Source organism: Strongylocentrotus purpuratus, unplaced genomic scaffold (assembly GCF_000002235.5).
Source record: "Strongylocentrotus purpuratus isolate Spur 01 unplaced genomic scaffold, Spur_5.0 spur5_scaffold_4, whole genome shotgun sequence".
In the NCBI taxonomy this organism is placed as follows: domain Eukaryota; kingdom Metazoa; phylum Echinodermata; class Echinoidea; order Camarodonta; family Strongylocentrotidae; genus Strongylocentrotus; species Strongylocentrotus purpuratus.
The window spans coordinates 25,171,049-25,186,517 of record NW_022145610.1 but is presented as its reverse complement, the minus strand read 5'-3'; the positions used below and the strand labels follow the sequence as shown (position 1 = coordinate 25,186,517).

The 15,469-nt window shown below is 39.1% G+C and overlaps 2 protein-coding genes across 2 annotated transcripts in view; both read right to left on the bottom strand.

Moving 5' to 3' along the window:
* LOC105436387 (kinesin-associated protein 3) overlaps positions 1-2,638 on the bottom strand; it is a 42,326-nt gene extending 39,688 nt beyond the window's left edge. Inside the window, exon 1 of the mRNA XM_030997529.1 lies at positions 2,183-2,638. Coding sequence (XP_030853389.1) covers positions 2,183-2,286 — 104 coding nt within the window. The 5' untranslated portion in view covers positions 2,287-2,638. The remainder of the gene's footprint in view (positions 1-2,182) is intronic.
* A 2,663-nt stretch (positions 2,639-5,301) lies between these two features.
* LOC591598 (heat shock 70 kDa protein IV) lies at positions 5,302-12,781 on the bottom strand. The gene is made up of 2 exons (XM_030998114.1): positions 12,346-12,781; positions 5,302-8,228 (listed from the first exon to the last, which is right to left on the bottom strand). The coding sequence occupies exons 1-2, from the start codon at positions 12,531-12,533 to the stop codon at positions 6,545-6,547; spliced, it is 1,872 nt and encodes a 623-aa protein (XP_030853974.1). The 5' UTR covers positions 12,534-12,781; the 3' UTR covers positions 5,302-6,544.
* Positions 12,782-15,469: the final 2,688 nt, after the last annotated feature.

Below are 15,469 nucleotides of genomic sequence, written 5' to 3'. Positions count from 1 at the left end.
ATGTATTGTATGTACTCATTAAATAGTGGGTCCAGTCATGACGGGGGGGGGGGGGGGGGGGGGGGGGGGTGGGGGAGGGCATTGGTCCATGATTATTTTTCTTCTCACATTCTGTTTATTCTCACTCCAGTCTCTCTCTCTCTCTCTCTCTCTCTCTCTCTCATTCCCCTTTCACTTTTGCTATTCGATTGTGATTGTGCATGGGCACATTTTCTCCCTTATGCACACGTCACTGATAATCAGCTAAAACAAAAAGGAAGAAAAAGAACAAATCAGAAATTCGAGCAATTATTGTGACGATTGTGAGAAGAAAAACCATTTCCCCAGCGCTATTATTGATGAGCACTAAAGTGGCGTGAGGGGAAGCCCTATACTAAACATAATCATAAAATGAAATGTAATGTGGTTGAATTATCTTTAATCTTTGTAGAAACGTAAGTATTATAACATATCTCCAGACCAAAATAATGACGGTCATATTCATTATTAAAACTTAAAAGAAAGAGGGGTTTTCCTTTTTTATTTTCTGTTGTTTTTGTTGTTGTTGTGGTTGTTTTGTCTTTCTTGTTTGCGCCTCATAAACAGCGCAGAGCAAAATTGGCAACAATCTTGAGGAGACGTATTCTGTATAATGTTGTGCTTCTTGTCCCAGTTATTATGTCGTCGATAACAATTAGAAATGATTTTGCATCTTTAACGCCTCCCCCCCCCCCAAAAAAAAAAAGAAGACTGCCTAAAGGTGATTTTGCTCACATGTGCATCATAGTACTCAGATTATGTCTGCACATGGATTATCATACAACATTCAAAAGCAGCATGCATCCACACAACATATGCAACAACTATGTACAACATCTTTGAACCATGCTATGCTCTAAAAATATTAACATAACGTTATTCTAACTCAATTAAGACAGGGCGGTATGTTAAAGCATGGACCTACTACGAGTAGTAAATCCATGGTTAAAGTCTCTTCTTGTAGCATCATTTATGGCATCACGACTTGGCGTGCCCTTATATTATATGACTGCGGCCCATAAAACACATGCAATATAATTGAATGTAAAGTATAACATCTTTGAACCCTAATTTGATCTCTACCTCTAAAAATAGTGTATTCTAATTCAAGACGAGACTTAAAACCTCCTCTTCATGCATCTATACTCTAATATAACACTCCCCGTCATGGTTTGCCCTATACCACCGCGGCCCCGTGATGAATTATTCACCGAATTCGTTCACTCAGTACAAGTATTCGAGGGGCCACTGCCTGGGGATCATGGGATGCAATCCATGCAGTGATGATGTGCATACGTAGCAACACATTCGACTCATTGCCTTCAACAGTAACTTGCCGCTACAAACTGTACACGTATACTCTCAAACACTACGTATATACGTGATATATTTTGTAAATAATATATCAACTGCCTTGCCTTCTGATAAACGCTTGGGCTGCTGTATTTTGAAACAGTAAAGGAAATTATGCGATGACGATGAACTGCATGTAGCCTGTAGTACCTGTTTTGGTTATTATTTTGATATACACAATAACACTAATTACATTAATGTTTAAGTCAGATATTACCCCAGTGCACGTTTCAATGAGTGATTTTTTAGCACAAAGAATTTGTATGAATCAGTAATGTCACAAAATATGCCCCAAACACTATTTCGTTTAAATGTAATGTTCTACTACAAGTTTGATGACCATTTTGATAGACATGATTTTTGCTATCAATATCTTGCCGAATTCTATCGTGGCTTTTTCAATAAAAGTTCAATTTCAACAAAATACCTTAAAAGTTATTTAATGTACGGCAAATTTACCGCAGAAGAAATGTGAATACCCCCTCCAGTGCCGGATAAGCTTTGAATATCAAAACCCCAGTAAACATTTAAAGATATTCTGGAAACTCAAAATTTCTATTTCATGTCCGAATAAACAGATCAATACAGTTTCAGGTAAACAAGTCTATTGAATTATACTCATCACAAAGTTAAAATCAAATTATGTATTATCCTTTTGATAATGATAATGTTCTTTTGTAATTCAGCAATTCTCGATGAAGCGATTGACGTTCAATAACGTTTAGCGGCAACAACGCCAAGTGACAAAGTCAATTATCAATAATTGGCTTTTAGTATTTAATTTATTAAGATTAATGAGTGATGAATTTACCTGACAGTAAAAATACGTGATCCATCTCTATCCAAATCCTTTCCGGTAATTCCTTCTTCACTGTGCCCACTTTCACTTCTTTCCAGAGACGGTGCGAACGCCATGTAGGAGAAAATTGACAATAATGTTCATTGGCGGTAAAGTGCAACGCAGGTCTGTATCGTCTCCAAGAAGTGCTCTATGTGTAGTCTGCTTCAAATCCCGACGAATCACAGAGTCGCCTGCACAAACAAATCCTCCGAATTTAAAGAATCGTATGACCAACTGGCCAATTGTCACTTCTGATCATTTCAAGCTTATAGTTTGACATTTATAGGCGAGATCGCGTTGTTTATAACACGGGATATAATATGATGTTTTCCGAAAATGATGTGTTCACATTTTATTGGCGCCACGATGCAACACAAATTGTCAGTGTTATATTTTCAGTATTTCAGATTCACTGCTGGCGAACGAAGAGCTAACGTTTAGGCTCAAGTCTTCGTGCAAAATAAGAACATAATTATGAGTCACATAGACATGTTAGTGAGGCAGGCAAATTAGAGATGTTCGATTGAGCAACGTCTTCGAAATAAAAGCGCAATGTTTTCAGCATAATGCCTGCATACATCGGTAGCAGATGCATCATGTATCCACCGTTCCATGGAGAAATTAGTCGAACGGTATATATGACAACTTCAATACCCCCCTGGGGCATATGGGGAAAGTCTTAAGTAATTACTCCATATACAGCCATACTTAAAAATGCAAATGGTTTAGTGCGCCGTTTGCATGACCTGGACACAAACCGTCTGATCGTGAGTGCATTATACAAAGGAATCAGGCCAGATTAAATTAATGACAAGTTTCTCGTTCCATTATTGTTCCTTCTTTCAGCCTGCCTTGTTTGTGTTTCTTTTTGTTATTTGATAATTTTAAATGAAAATAGATTACAATATGAGGGCAACTATAGAAAATTAGAGAATAATACATTCCTTATTGTTTTGAGCCCTTAAAATCCATGTACAAATTAAATACAATCAATAAAAAAATTCTCGAATTTCACCCAGCAGCATGTTGTGTGTTCACGAAAAGTATCGGTTTACCTTACAATATGAAAATCTCAGTTGCCATTAATTTTATCGTGTTCTATTATGTATTGTTCACATATTGTGTATATAATAATCATTATGAACATGTTTTACTTATGACAAGCTGCCAGTTCAAGTTTAGCTCATGACGACCCCTTTTCTCTATGTGGAATTTTATTAGACATAATTATGATGTTAACAAACTATAAATTTGTGATGATGTATATTGAAAATGAATGAACATCAACCAATGATTTATCAAATATCAAATAACATAAGACTCCCTCCTTTCATTTTTTCGAAAAAATCGAACAAGAAACTAGGAATCAATTTATTTGGCCTTATACTCCATTTCTCTTTTCCCTTTGATTCGAGGCTCTTAAATTATTCATCGAAGTTAACAGGTGAGCTTTGCAAAGGGAAGACAGAAATAACTAGCAAACCTAGTTTCCTTCTCACGTACTTCAAATAACATGCAACCTGTTCCACTTTGCCCAAATAACAGGTCAACATATTGTCCTCGTTTACATTTTGTCAGCTTACGGGTAATAACAAAAACTGATGATATTATTATGCTCTTGCCTTTGCTTTGTAATACCACTTTTGTTCTCGAACTTTATATAGCCAACCATAAAGGCCCGAATTCACAAAGGAGGTTTGTCGACAAACCTTGGTTTTCGTGCGTCATATGACGCGTTTCGACGCGTTTTTACAAACCAGGTTTGGTTTGTAAAAAAGGTTTGTAAAACCAGGTTTGTAAAAAACGCGTCAAAACGCGTCATATGACGTACATAAACCTCGGTTTGTTGACAAACCTCCTTTGTGAATTCGGGCCAAAGTATCTGATTGAGAACGGTATACACGACCAGTTCTTTTTGTATTTTTTTTCCTTCCCATTCCTGAAGAGATCATCTTCGTTTATATTCCAATAGTATTTTCATAATTATGTATGTAAGCACTATCATCGACTAGATCTTGAGCAAAATCAAATCATGATGTATTTTTTTGTAACAATGATGAAGACGAAGGATGCCGGGGGAGGGGGTTACATGCATGTCACCAATTGAATGGCGATAGTACACACACAAAACAGAAAGAAAGCGAGGGAGAATTTGGGAGAGAGAGAGAAAGAGAAAGAGAATGGGAGGAAAAGATAGAGGCCATTTTGCTCGCCACTCCCTTCCCCCCCCTCTCTCTCTCTCTCTCTCTCTCTCTCTTCGTTCTCTTTCTCTCTCTCTCTCTTCGTTCTCTTTCTCTCTCTCTATCTCCGTTTTCTCTCTGTGTCCCTCTCTCACTCAGAACACCTCAACACTCTCACATTCCCGTATTCGCTCTCTTCCTCTCTATCCCTCTCTGTGTCTCTCATTGTCACTTTCTGTTTCTGTATATTGATCTCAGTTGAACACAGGTGACATGCCTCATCGAAAATTCTCATTGCCTCCTCTCTTTCTGTCTCTTTCTTCTTCATTATCTCTCTTGTCACGATCTCTTGTTCATCTTTCTCTATAATACCTATTTCTCTCCCTCTCCCTCTCTCTCTCAATCTGTAGTGGGGGGGGGGGGGGGGGGTACTTACATAAATATATTATGACATGCGGAGATGTGCCGCTCTAATGGGTCGCTTTTTCATACACACAAAATCCTAAACATGGGTCCCATTTTTTACAAAAATAACTTTAAACATGGGACTCTTGTTCCACTATTTCCAGTATTTTCCGGGGATTTGAATGGCGAATACCCGAAAATTGTCAAAAATGGGCCTGTATTTCGCAAAAGAACCCTAAAATGGGTACCATTTTCTGCCAAAATGACCCTTTAAAATGGATGGAAAATTGAGCGGCACACCCCCATCCAAACTAAATTTGAGTACAACCCCCCCCCCCCCCCGGGCTCCCTCTTCATCTCTCTGGTCTACTCCTTTTGACATCCATAATTATGTAGGAACACTTTCTCTTTCTTTTCCCCTCTTAAAATACCATATATGATAAAGGTCAGATAATTATGTAGGCCTACTGTAAGATGTACAAGTTTTTTCCTGTGCTTATCAAATCAGTAATAAACTTTATTCACTATATCATAATGTATACACATAAACATTTTCTATGAAAAATAATTTTTATACCAAATAAAACTACTAATAGGGTAAAATTTAAAATGAAAGAAAATGTTCATGTATATAAATATTCAATGTTCTGGAATAGGCATAATGCTTTGAACTTATATTGCCCGAACAAATGCTGCTCTTGACGTCCAAAATATTTGCTCGTGGCTTGACCGACATTTTTTCATTTCTTTTCATTTATTTCCACAATAACAGCAAATAAAATTGACAAAGTCATTCCAATTAAAATATTAACAAACGAGAAATGCACATATGGTTCATGCAATGCAGTAAAAGTATACAATAGAGACTAAGAAAATGTTTGCTTGCTATATTAAGGTGGAAACTTAGGAAAGCATAGCTTGTAATTCAGGTTCCCTAACATAAACTATCATAGTACAATGTATCATAAAGTAGAAAATACAAGGAAAAGATGGGGAAAACGGGACGAAACAAAACAAGACAATACAATCATGACAAGACAAGCACAAGAACACAAACACAAGTAAGGGACACTGAAGTTAGCATTCTGCAGCTATCATGCATTAAAAGCATTGCGCGACATTGGTTGCTATAAATCAAATTCCAACGTAAAATATGTACTGTAAACATGAATAATGGCTTACATTTGAAGCAAATGAGCATAATGTTACATATATTCTTTAAAACTTAAAACTAGCTTTAACTTCAGATTACGTTTAAATGCAACATACTTGGTGAGACTAATCGAGAGAATTCCAAAAGATCGGGCCAGCGTAAATTAAGGTTTTCTGTTTACAAAGAGTTCTTAACATTGGAATATGGTAATAAGAAGATTGTCTCGTTGGGTAATCGTGGAATCTCTCATATTTTTTAAAAACAACAAAGTTAATGCATGAGGCAACTCGTTCAGTTTCAGTCGATACACAATACAACCCAGACGCAGATTATATAAATCAAATATTTTTTGAACAATAATGGAATAAAACAATTGATCTGAAAGGGCCAACCTGTTCTTATGACAAATGATTATCATTGCCCTGTTTTGAAGCAACAATAAATAATCCAGTTGATTTTTGGAGGAGTTGCCCCATGCTAATATCCCATAATTTTAAGGTTAAAATTACACTTGGCCCGACATGTAAAAGAAAGTCTATTGCAAAACCATCTCATCAATAGTAGGCCAACCACTGCCTGATACGATGAGTTGGCTTATTGTCCGGGATGACCTGAGTAAATACCTGCGTGTATTTTAGCCATGATGGGAGAGCATGTCTTCTGCAACTCTTTCAACTTGAACGAGAATTCTTCCTTCTTTGCCAAAGGGTTGCTATCCATCCAAGTAATGACGTCATCAACTGCGTTTGTTACAACTTCCTTGTCGCTGGAGCTAAGCTTGCTCTCTACCGATGCGTTATTGATTGCGGACTTCACGTTGTAGGCATAGCACTCGAGTTGGTTGCTGGCTGCGATGCGTTCCCGGTGAGCATCATCTTCGGCCTTGAATCTCTCGGCATCGTTGATCATACGCTCGATTTCTTCTTTAGAGATCCTTCCGCTGTCGTTGGTGATGGTGATCTTTTCGCTACGACCTGTGCTCTCGTCCTTGGCAGTGACGTCCATGATGCCGTTGGCGTCGATGTCGAAAGAGACTTTGATCGTAGGGACGCCCCGAGGTGCAGGAGGGATACCGGAAAACCGAAACTGGCCAAGTCGATTGTTTTCTTTAGTCAGAGCTCTTTCTCCTTCAAACACTTTGAAGGTAATGGCAGACTGGTTGTCAGCAACAGTAACGAAGTTTTCGGTTGCCTTTGTAGGGATTGTTGTGTTCCTATCAATGAGCTTTGCCATCACACCTCCTATTGTTTCAATGCCAAGAGAGAGCGGAGCCACATCGACGAGAATAACGTCTTTTATTTCTTCGCTTGGGTCACCAGAGAGGATGGCAGCTTGGACAGCAGCACCATAGGCGACAGCTTCATCTGGATTGATAGACTTGTTCAGATCCTTGCCGTTGAGGTATTCCTGGAGAAGCTTCTGGATCTTCGGGATTCGTGTTGATCCACCGACAAGTACCACCGTGTCAATCTTGTTCTTGTCGATCTTAGCATCAACGATGGCCCTCTCTACTGGCTGCAGACACTTTTTGAAGAGATCTGAACACAGCTCCTCAAATCGTGCTCTGCTGACACTGGTGGAGAAGTCGATACCTTCGTAGAGTGAGTCAACTTGGAAGTATGCTGAAGCACTGCTTGACAGTGTTCTCTTTGCTCGCTCTGCTGCTGTTCGGAGGCGGCGGAGCGATCTTGGGTTGGAGCTCATGTCTTTCTTATGCTTTCGCTTGAACTCCTCGGCAAGATAATGGACTAGTCTGTCATCGAAGTCTTCTCCTCCGAGATGTGTATCACCGGCTGTCGAAATTACTTCGAAGATCCCATCATCAATGACCAGGATCGAGACATCGAACGTACCACCACCGAGATCGAAGATGAGGACATGTTGCTCCCCCTTCAGCTTCTTATCGAGTCCGTAAGCTAGGGCGGCAGCGGTGGGCTCATTGATGATTCTGAGGACGTTGAGCCCTGCGATCACACCTGCGTCCTTCGTCGCCTGTCGCTGTTCATCGTTGAAGTAAGCGGGAACAGTGATGACAGCATCGGTGATCTGCTGGCCAAGATAAGCCTCAGCTGTCTCCTTCATCTTGGTCAAGACCATCGAGCTAATTTCTTCTGGAGCCAATGTCTTCTGAAGTCCCATGTACTCTGCCTGCAGCAATGGCCTGCCTCCTTTATTGATGACGGTGAAAGGCCAGTGCTTCATGTCTGATTGAACGTTGTCATCTGTGAACCTCCTCCCAATAAGACGTTTGGCATAAAAGATTGTGTTCTTGGGATTCCTGTAATGATAATGAATAAGAATAATTTATTGTCAGCTGTAATTGATACAAAGCTTAATTACACAAGTATAGGCCATTTTAAGTACATGTACTAATCAGTGTAAGTAGCAGCGCATGTTTTATTATCTAATCATATAATGAGTAATTACAGTAATATATTATAAGAAATGCACAGAATTTAGAACCAGTCATGAAGTGTTGGTGCATAGGACTGTATCATAATCACAATGTGTGATGATATGGTAAAGATGATATACAGGCTTACGCATAGGCGCCGGAAGTGGGGGGGGGGGGGCAAAACGCATTTTTGCCCCCCCCCCCCCCACAGAAAAAAAACGCCCCCCCCCCCCCTCCCTCAAAAAAAAAAAAAAAGCAGTAAAGGAGTAAAGATGGTTTGTGTTTTTAACCCAAAAGAACGTAACAATAATAAAAACCTCACTTAAACAGGGGTGATAGTGAGCACTAAAAAAAAAGTGTTTTTTTTTCCCTCAAGCACGCCCCTCCCCCCCCCCCCCCCCTTGAGTAAAAAAAAAATTCGTGGGGAAATAATGGCATATAACAACATTTTCCCCTTTCGAGTAAGAAAATTGGGAAAAAAATAGGCAAAATAGGGAAGAAAAAAAGAAATCGGGAAAAAATCGGGAAAAATAAATCGGGTTTTTATCAGACCTGCTTAAAGGTAAAGACCAGTATTGGCAACGCCCCAATTTCAAAAAATGAAATGGAAGCTCTCATTACCAATCATGTGAAAGAATATGTTTTGTCTAATACATGATGATAAAAAATTTGCCGGGAAACCGGCTACTAATTCATATATTTGGTAAATTTATTTCTCTCATGGTCTGGTGAGAGAGATAGGGTAGTCCCATATACATCTTTCTGTGTATAGTGCTTGTAACTTTACGAAGAATGGGCCAAATTTCTTATCATTTTGATGATTCCAGAACCTTGCAGATGCTAGATGCTAGATGATCAACCTTTTCTGATCGATTCCACAACGTTTCTTTCACAATGCAATCGCATGACCATTACTGGTCTTTACCTTTAAGTGACTAATAAAATTCCATTCACAGAAAAGGGAAGTTAACAGGAATTAAATTTCCTAAACATTGCGCATGCTACCTATATTAGAGAATGGGAAAGCGTGTCTGTTTTTTGTTATAGGGGTGAGAAGCTCATGAGCCCCTGGAAGCTGGCGTACTGATGGGGGGGGGGGTTATTTTTTATTCGATACCAGTGATTTACAAATGTTGCTGAAGTGACATGATTATTCGGTATTTTTTCTCAATTTTTTTGTAAGTCATACCATTTTATGCGTTTGTTAGAAAATTAGAAATTCACAAATTTACAGTCGGGCGAAAAATATGCTTATCTAGAAGCCTTTATGTCAGGGTCTGCAGAACGGTGGAGCTCGGGGGCTCGAGCCCCCCTCACTTTTTGAAAAAGAAAGAAAAAGAAAGAAAGAGAGAGAGAAAAAAATAGGTGACTTGCCAATGGCACAAATGAGGTATCAAAATATGCTCATCTGACCGTAATTAAATGCCGAAAACCCCAGAGCTTACGGGGGCGGAGCCCCCGGACCCCACCAAGGGCCCTAAGGCGGTCCCCTGTATGCTCATCTGACCGTTATTAGATAACTAAAACCCCTGAGCTTCCGGGGGCTCTGCCCCCTCGACCCCACAAGGGCCCTTAGGCAGTCCCCTGTAGGCTCATCTGACCGTTATTAAATACCTAAAACCCCGAGCTTCCGGGGGCTCTGCTCCCTGGCCTCTCCGCCAATTAGTGTCCTGCCAGTGTCACAAATAAGGTATCTAAATATGCTTATCTGACCATAATTTTAATGCCTAAAACCTCTGAGCTTCTGGGGGCTCAGCCCTTTGACCCTACGCCAATATACGCTCTACCTGATCGTTAATAATCCACTTTGAAAAACTATCCGCGGGGCCTGCATGTAAAGTGTAAGAGTGGTGGTGATGCAGATTTTTCTTCTGCCCCCCCCCCTTCCAAACGTTTTTGCTCGTTACGTCACTGCCCCTGGAAGGTGAGCCCCCTGGAATGTTTGCCCCCCCCCCCCAATTCCAAACTGCTCCCGGCGTGCCTGGGCTTACGGTCGCACCATGTAAGAGAGGGGAAGGATAGGGAAGTACTGAAAAGGACTTTTAGGGTGCGTTCGATCGACACTTTTTCACTCTAGAATCACGATTTTTAAAGACGTTTAGTTTAAAACACGTTTCGTTCAAGCGATTTTTTCGTCGGTCGTAAAAATAAACGTGTTTAAAAACACAAACATGAAACGCTGAAAAAGGTGCGTTTTGTATCATGATTCTACAGAATCACGGTCACGAACGGAGATCTCAATCATTTTTCTATGACGTCATTATCGTGGCCGGTTCCGGTTTGGGCAAAAACCGCGCGCCTGCTTTTCATGCAATTTGCGTTTACTTTACCACGCTCTTTATTGCGATGGCCTGTTCCGCTATGTTATACCTTGTTTTTCTTCTATCTTTTTCTCTGTCTGTCTTTCCTTATGTTATTCTTTGTTTCTTCTTTCTATTCTTATGCTATTCTTTGTTTTTTCCTTCTATCACCTTCTGTTATGTAATTCTTTGTTTTAAGCATTCTATCACTTTCTCTTTCTGTTTTTCCTTGTGTTATTCTTTGCTTCTTCCTTCTATCACTTTCTCTTATGTTATTCTTTGTTTCTTCCTTATATCACCTTCTCTTGTGTTATTCTTTGTTTTCATCATTCTATCACTTGTTATTCATTGTTTTGAACATTCTATTACTTTCTCTTTCTGTCTTTCCTTGTGTTATTATTTGCTTCTTCCTTCTATTACCTTCTCTTGTGTCTTTCCTTATGTTATTCTTTGTTTCTTCCTTCTATCACTTTCTCTTATGTTATTCTTTGTTTTAATCATTCTATCACTTTCTCTTTCTGTCTTTCCTTGTGTTATTCTTTGCTTCTTCCTTCTATTACCTTCTCTTATGTTTTTCTTTGTTTCAATCATTCTATCACTTTCTCTTTTGGTCTTTCATTATGTTATTCTTTGTTTCTTCCTTATATCACTTTCTCTTGTGTTATTCTTTGTTTTCATTATCCTATCACTTTCTCTTATGTTATTCTTTGTTTTAATCATTCTATTACGTTCTCTTTCTGTCTTTCCTTGTGTTATTCTTTGCTTCTTTCTTCTATTACCTTCTCTTATGTCTTTCCTTATGTTATTCTTTGTTTCTTCCTTCTACACTTTCTCTTATGTTATTCTTTGTTTTAATCATTCTATCACTTTCTCTTTCTGTCTTTCCTTGTGTTATTCTTTGCTTCTTCCTTCTTTTACCTTCTCTTATGTTTTTCTTTGTTTCAATCATTCTATCACTTTCTCTTTTTGTCTTTCATTATGTTATTCTTTTTTTCTTCCTTTTATCACCTTCTCTTATGTTATTTTTTGTTTTCATCATTCTATCACGTTCTCTTATGTTATTCTTTGTTTTAATCATTCTATCGACTTTCTCTTTCTGTCTTTCCTTATGTTATTCTTTGTTTCCATCATTCTATCGCTTTCTCTTATGTTATTCTTTGTTTTATTCATTCTATCACGTTCCCTTTCTGTCTTTCCTTATGTTATTCTTTGTTTTAATAATTATATCACTTTCTCTTTCTGTCTTTCCTTATGTTATACTTTGTTTCTTACTTCTATCACCTTCCATTCTTTGTTTTATTATTGCGATCTATGCTCAAAACAGCAGTCGACAGTCGGCCGTAAACAATTCCAGAAAGCGCGCACCGAAGTTGTTCTATACTTCCTGGGTCAAACTGCGCAGTGTGATGCGCAGTGGCTGGGCTCGAAATGAGCTAGAATCAGCGTTAATGGAAAATCGCTTTAACGCTTTCCCGCAGTGACCTTGTTTTGTAACGGCGCTTTGATTTGTGATTCATGTTTGTGATTCTAGCTTCGAAAAATCGCTTGAACGCACCCTTAGTAATCTTTCTTGAGCTTATAATTCTACAGATGTATAGCGCCGGTTGGAGAGGATGGGCATTAGGAGGGGCTCGACGTTTCGAACAGGTTGACTAACCGTCATCAGGAGTGGGGAATATGAAATGTTATAAAATACTTACGTTGCCACCTGATTCATTGCAGCATCACCGATCAATCTTTCTGTATCTGTGAAGGCAACACAACTGGGTGTGGTCCGGTTTCCTTGATCGTTAGCAATGATCTCCACCTTCCCATTCTGAAAGACCCCAACACAAGAATAGGTGGTACCCAAATCAATTCCAATCGCTGGTGCTTTTCCTGGTGCCATTTTATCGTTCTTGTAGAAGTTTTTGATGAAAAAAATGTTTCCAAATGTAAAATTCTCACTGATTAAACCGTCTGCAAATATCTGTATCCGTATGTGTTTGATAAATTATTTGCAGGAATTCTGGTCTCAAAGTGTTTGAACAGCTGTAGAAATAAAACAATATCGTAGTAGAATTTTGCAGTTGAAAATATCTGCCTTTTTTACACTCAGAGAGTCGTGTGAAGTCGATGTTCTAATTGGAACGTGGCACCAAACACAGCATCTAGAGCAGTTTCTAGTCAGAAAAGCTTCGAGAGTGAACACAATAATACTAGATACACAATTAACAACAAGAACTGCGACTTAAAAGGAGGGAAGTGGGAAAAACCCAGCTTGTTCTCGAACATTTGGCCGCGTCGACATGACGTCGTAGTAGACTGTGCTCTCTTCTCGGCAGATATGCGACGGCATCCTAAAAATACGTCACAAGCAAACAGTAATTGACAACAGTCTGTATTGGTGTATTGGGGATTGTTTCGTGGGTACGTATTGACAAGAAAAGAAATCAATCTCTATATACCACTGTGATAGAAACCCACAGTCAACATGTCATGTATTATCTAGATATTAATTTACTGACTTATTCATTTTTCTAAATAAATCTATAAAATGATGTAGTTTGATTATTAGAAAGAAATAAGAACATGCCTAAGTAAAGAATGGCTGACCAGAATTTCAAATGTGGATAAATTAGTACCTCCCCCAGGCGCGCCGGAAGCAGTTTGGGATGGGGGGGGGGGGGCAAACATTTCAGGGGGCTCAACTACCAGGGGCAATGGCGTAATGAGCAAAAACGTTTGGAAGGGGGGGGGGCAGAAGAAAAATCTGCATCACCACCACTCTTACACGCTACATGCAGGCCCCGCGGAACGTTTTTTTAAAATGGAGTATTAACGATCAGGTAGAGCGTAAGTTGTGGTGGGGGTCCAGGGCTTGAGCCCCGGCAGGGAGTTCAAGGGGCTGTGCCCCTGGAAGCCCTTGGTGGAGTCCAGGGGGCAGGACCCCGAACGCTCGGGGATTTTAGGTATTTAATTACGGTCAGATGAGCATCTAGGGGACCGCCTTAGGGCCCTTGGTGGGGTCCGGGGGGCGGAGCCCTCGTAAGCTCTGGGGTTTTAGGCATTTAATTACGGTCAGATGAGCATATTTTGACACCTCATTTGTGACATTGGCAGGTCACTTATGCAGGCCCTGACATGAAAATGTCAAATTTTGGAATTTCCAATTTTTCCAACAAACAAAATTGAGGAAAAAATACCGGAAATCATGTCATTTCAGCAACATTTGTAATTCACTGGTATCGAATAAGAAATACTCCCCCCCCCCCCCCTATCAGTACGCCAGCGTTCAGGGGCTCATGTCTTCCCACCCTATAACCAAAAAAAAACACGCTCTCCCATCCTCCCACAATATTTCCACGATATGCGCGTATCGCTATTATAAAAACCTCCATCGAAAGATATAGGTGGCATGCAGAATTTTTAGGAAATTTGATTCCTGTTAATTTTTCTTTTCTTTGAATGGAATTTTATATGTGATTTAACTCACGTTTTATTATTGTTTTGTTCTTTTGGGTTAAAAATACAAACCATGTTTACCCCTTTACTGCTTTTCTTCTTTTTTTGGAGGGGGGGCATTTTTTTGTTGTTGGTTGTAGGGGGGCACTCTGCCCCTCCACTTCCGGCGCCTATGCCCTCCCCCCACTCTCTCTCTCTCTCTCTCTCTCTCTCTCTCTCTCTCTCTCTCTCTATTTATCTGTAGTCGGGGGGGGGGGTACTTACATAAATATATCATGACATGCGGGGATGTGCCGCTCTAATGGGTCGTTTTTCACAAAAATGGGTCCATTTTCCAAAAAAAAAATTGGGGGTTTGCATGGCGAACACCAGAATATAAAAAATGAGCCTGTATTTGGCGAAAAAAAACCTATATTGGGTACCCTTTTCTGCCAAAATGACCGAACCAAACCTAGTCTCCCTCTTCATCTCTCTGGTCCACTCCTTTTAACATCCATAATTATGTAGGAGCTCTTCCTCTTTCTTTTCCCCTTTCAAAATACCATAATTATGATAAAGCTCAGATAATTATGTAGGTCTACTGTAAGATGTACAAGTTTTTTCCTTTGTTTATCAAATCAGTGATAAACTTTATTCACTATATCATAATGTATACACATAAACATTTTCTATGAATAATAATTTTGATAACAAATGAAACTACTAATATGGTAACCTTAAAAAGAATGAATATGCTTATGCCAATGTTCTTAAATTTAAGTTCTAAAATATTGCTTTGAACTTTATATTTCCTTAACAAATGCTGCTCGTGACGTCCGAGATTTTTGCTCGTGGCTTGACCGACATTTTTCATTTCATTTATTTCCACAATAACAGCAAGTACAATTTACAAAGTCATTCCAATTAAAATATTAACCTACGAGAAATATACATAATTATGGTACATGCAATGCAGTAAAAGTACACAATGAATAGAGACTTAGAAGATGTTTGCTTGCTATATTGCGGAGGAAACTTAGGAAAGCATAGCTTGTAATTTAGATTCCCTAACATAAAATATCATGGTACAATGTATCATAAAGTAGAAAATACAAGGAAAAGATGGGGAAAACGGGACGAAACAAAACAAGACAATACAATCATGACAAGCACAAGAAAAGGACACTGAAGTTTGCATTCTGCAGCTACCGTGCACTAAAATCATTGCGCGACATTGGTTGCTATAAACCAAATCCCAAGGCAAAATGTATATTTGATTTGATTTGATTTCTACATTTTTTCCTTATGAAATATAGCTGAATAACTAAGAACATATAAATGTAAGGTATAATACAACATAAACAAACAATAATTTCTTCATGTCAAAATGTATTTTTTACA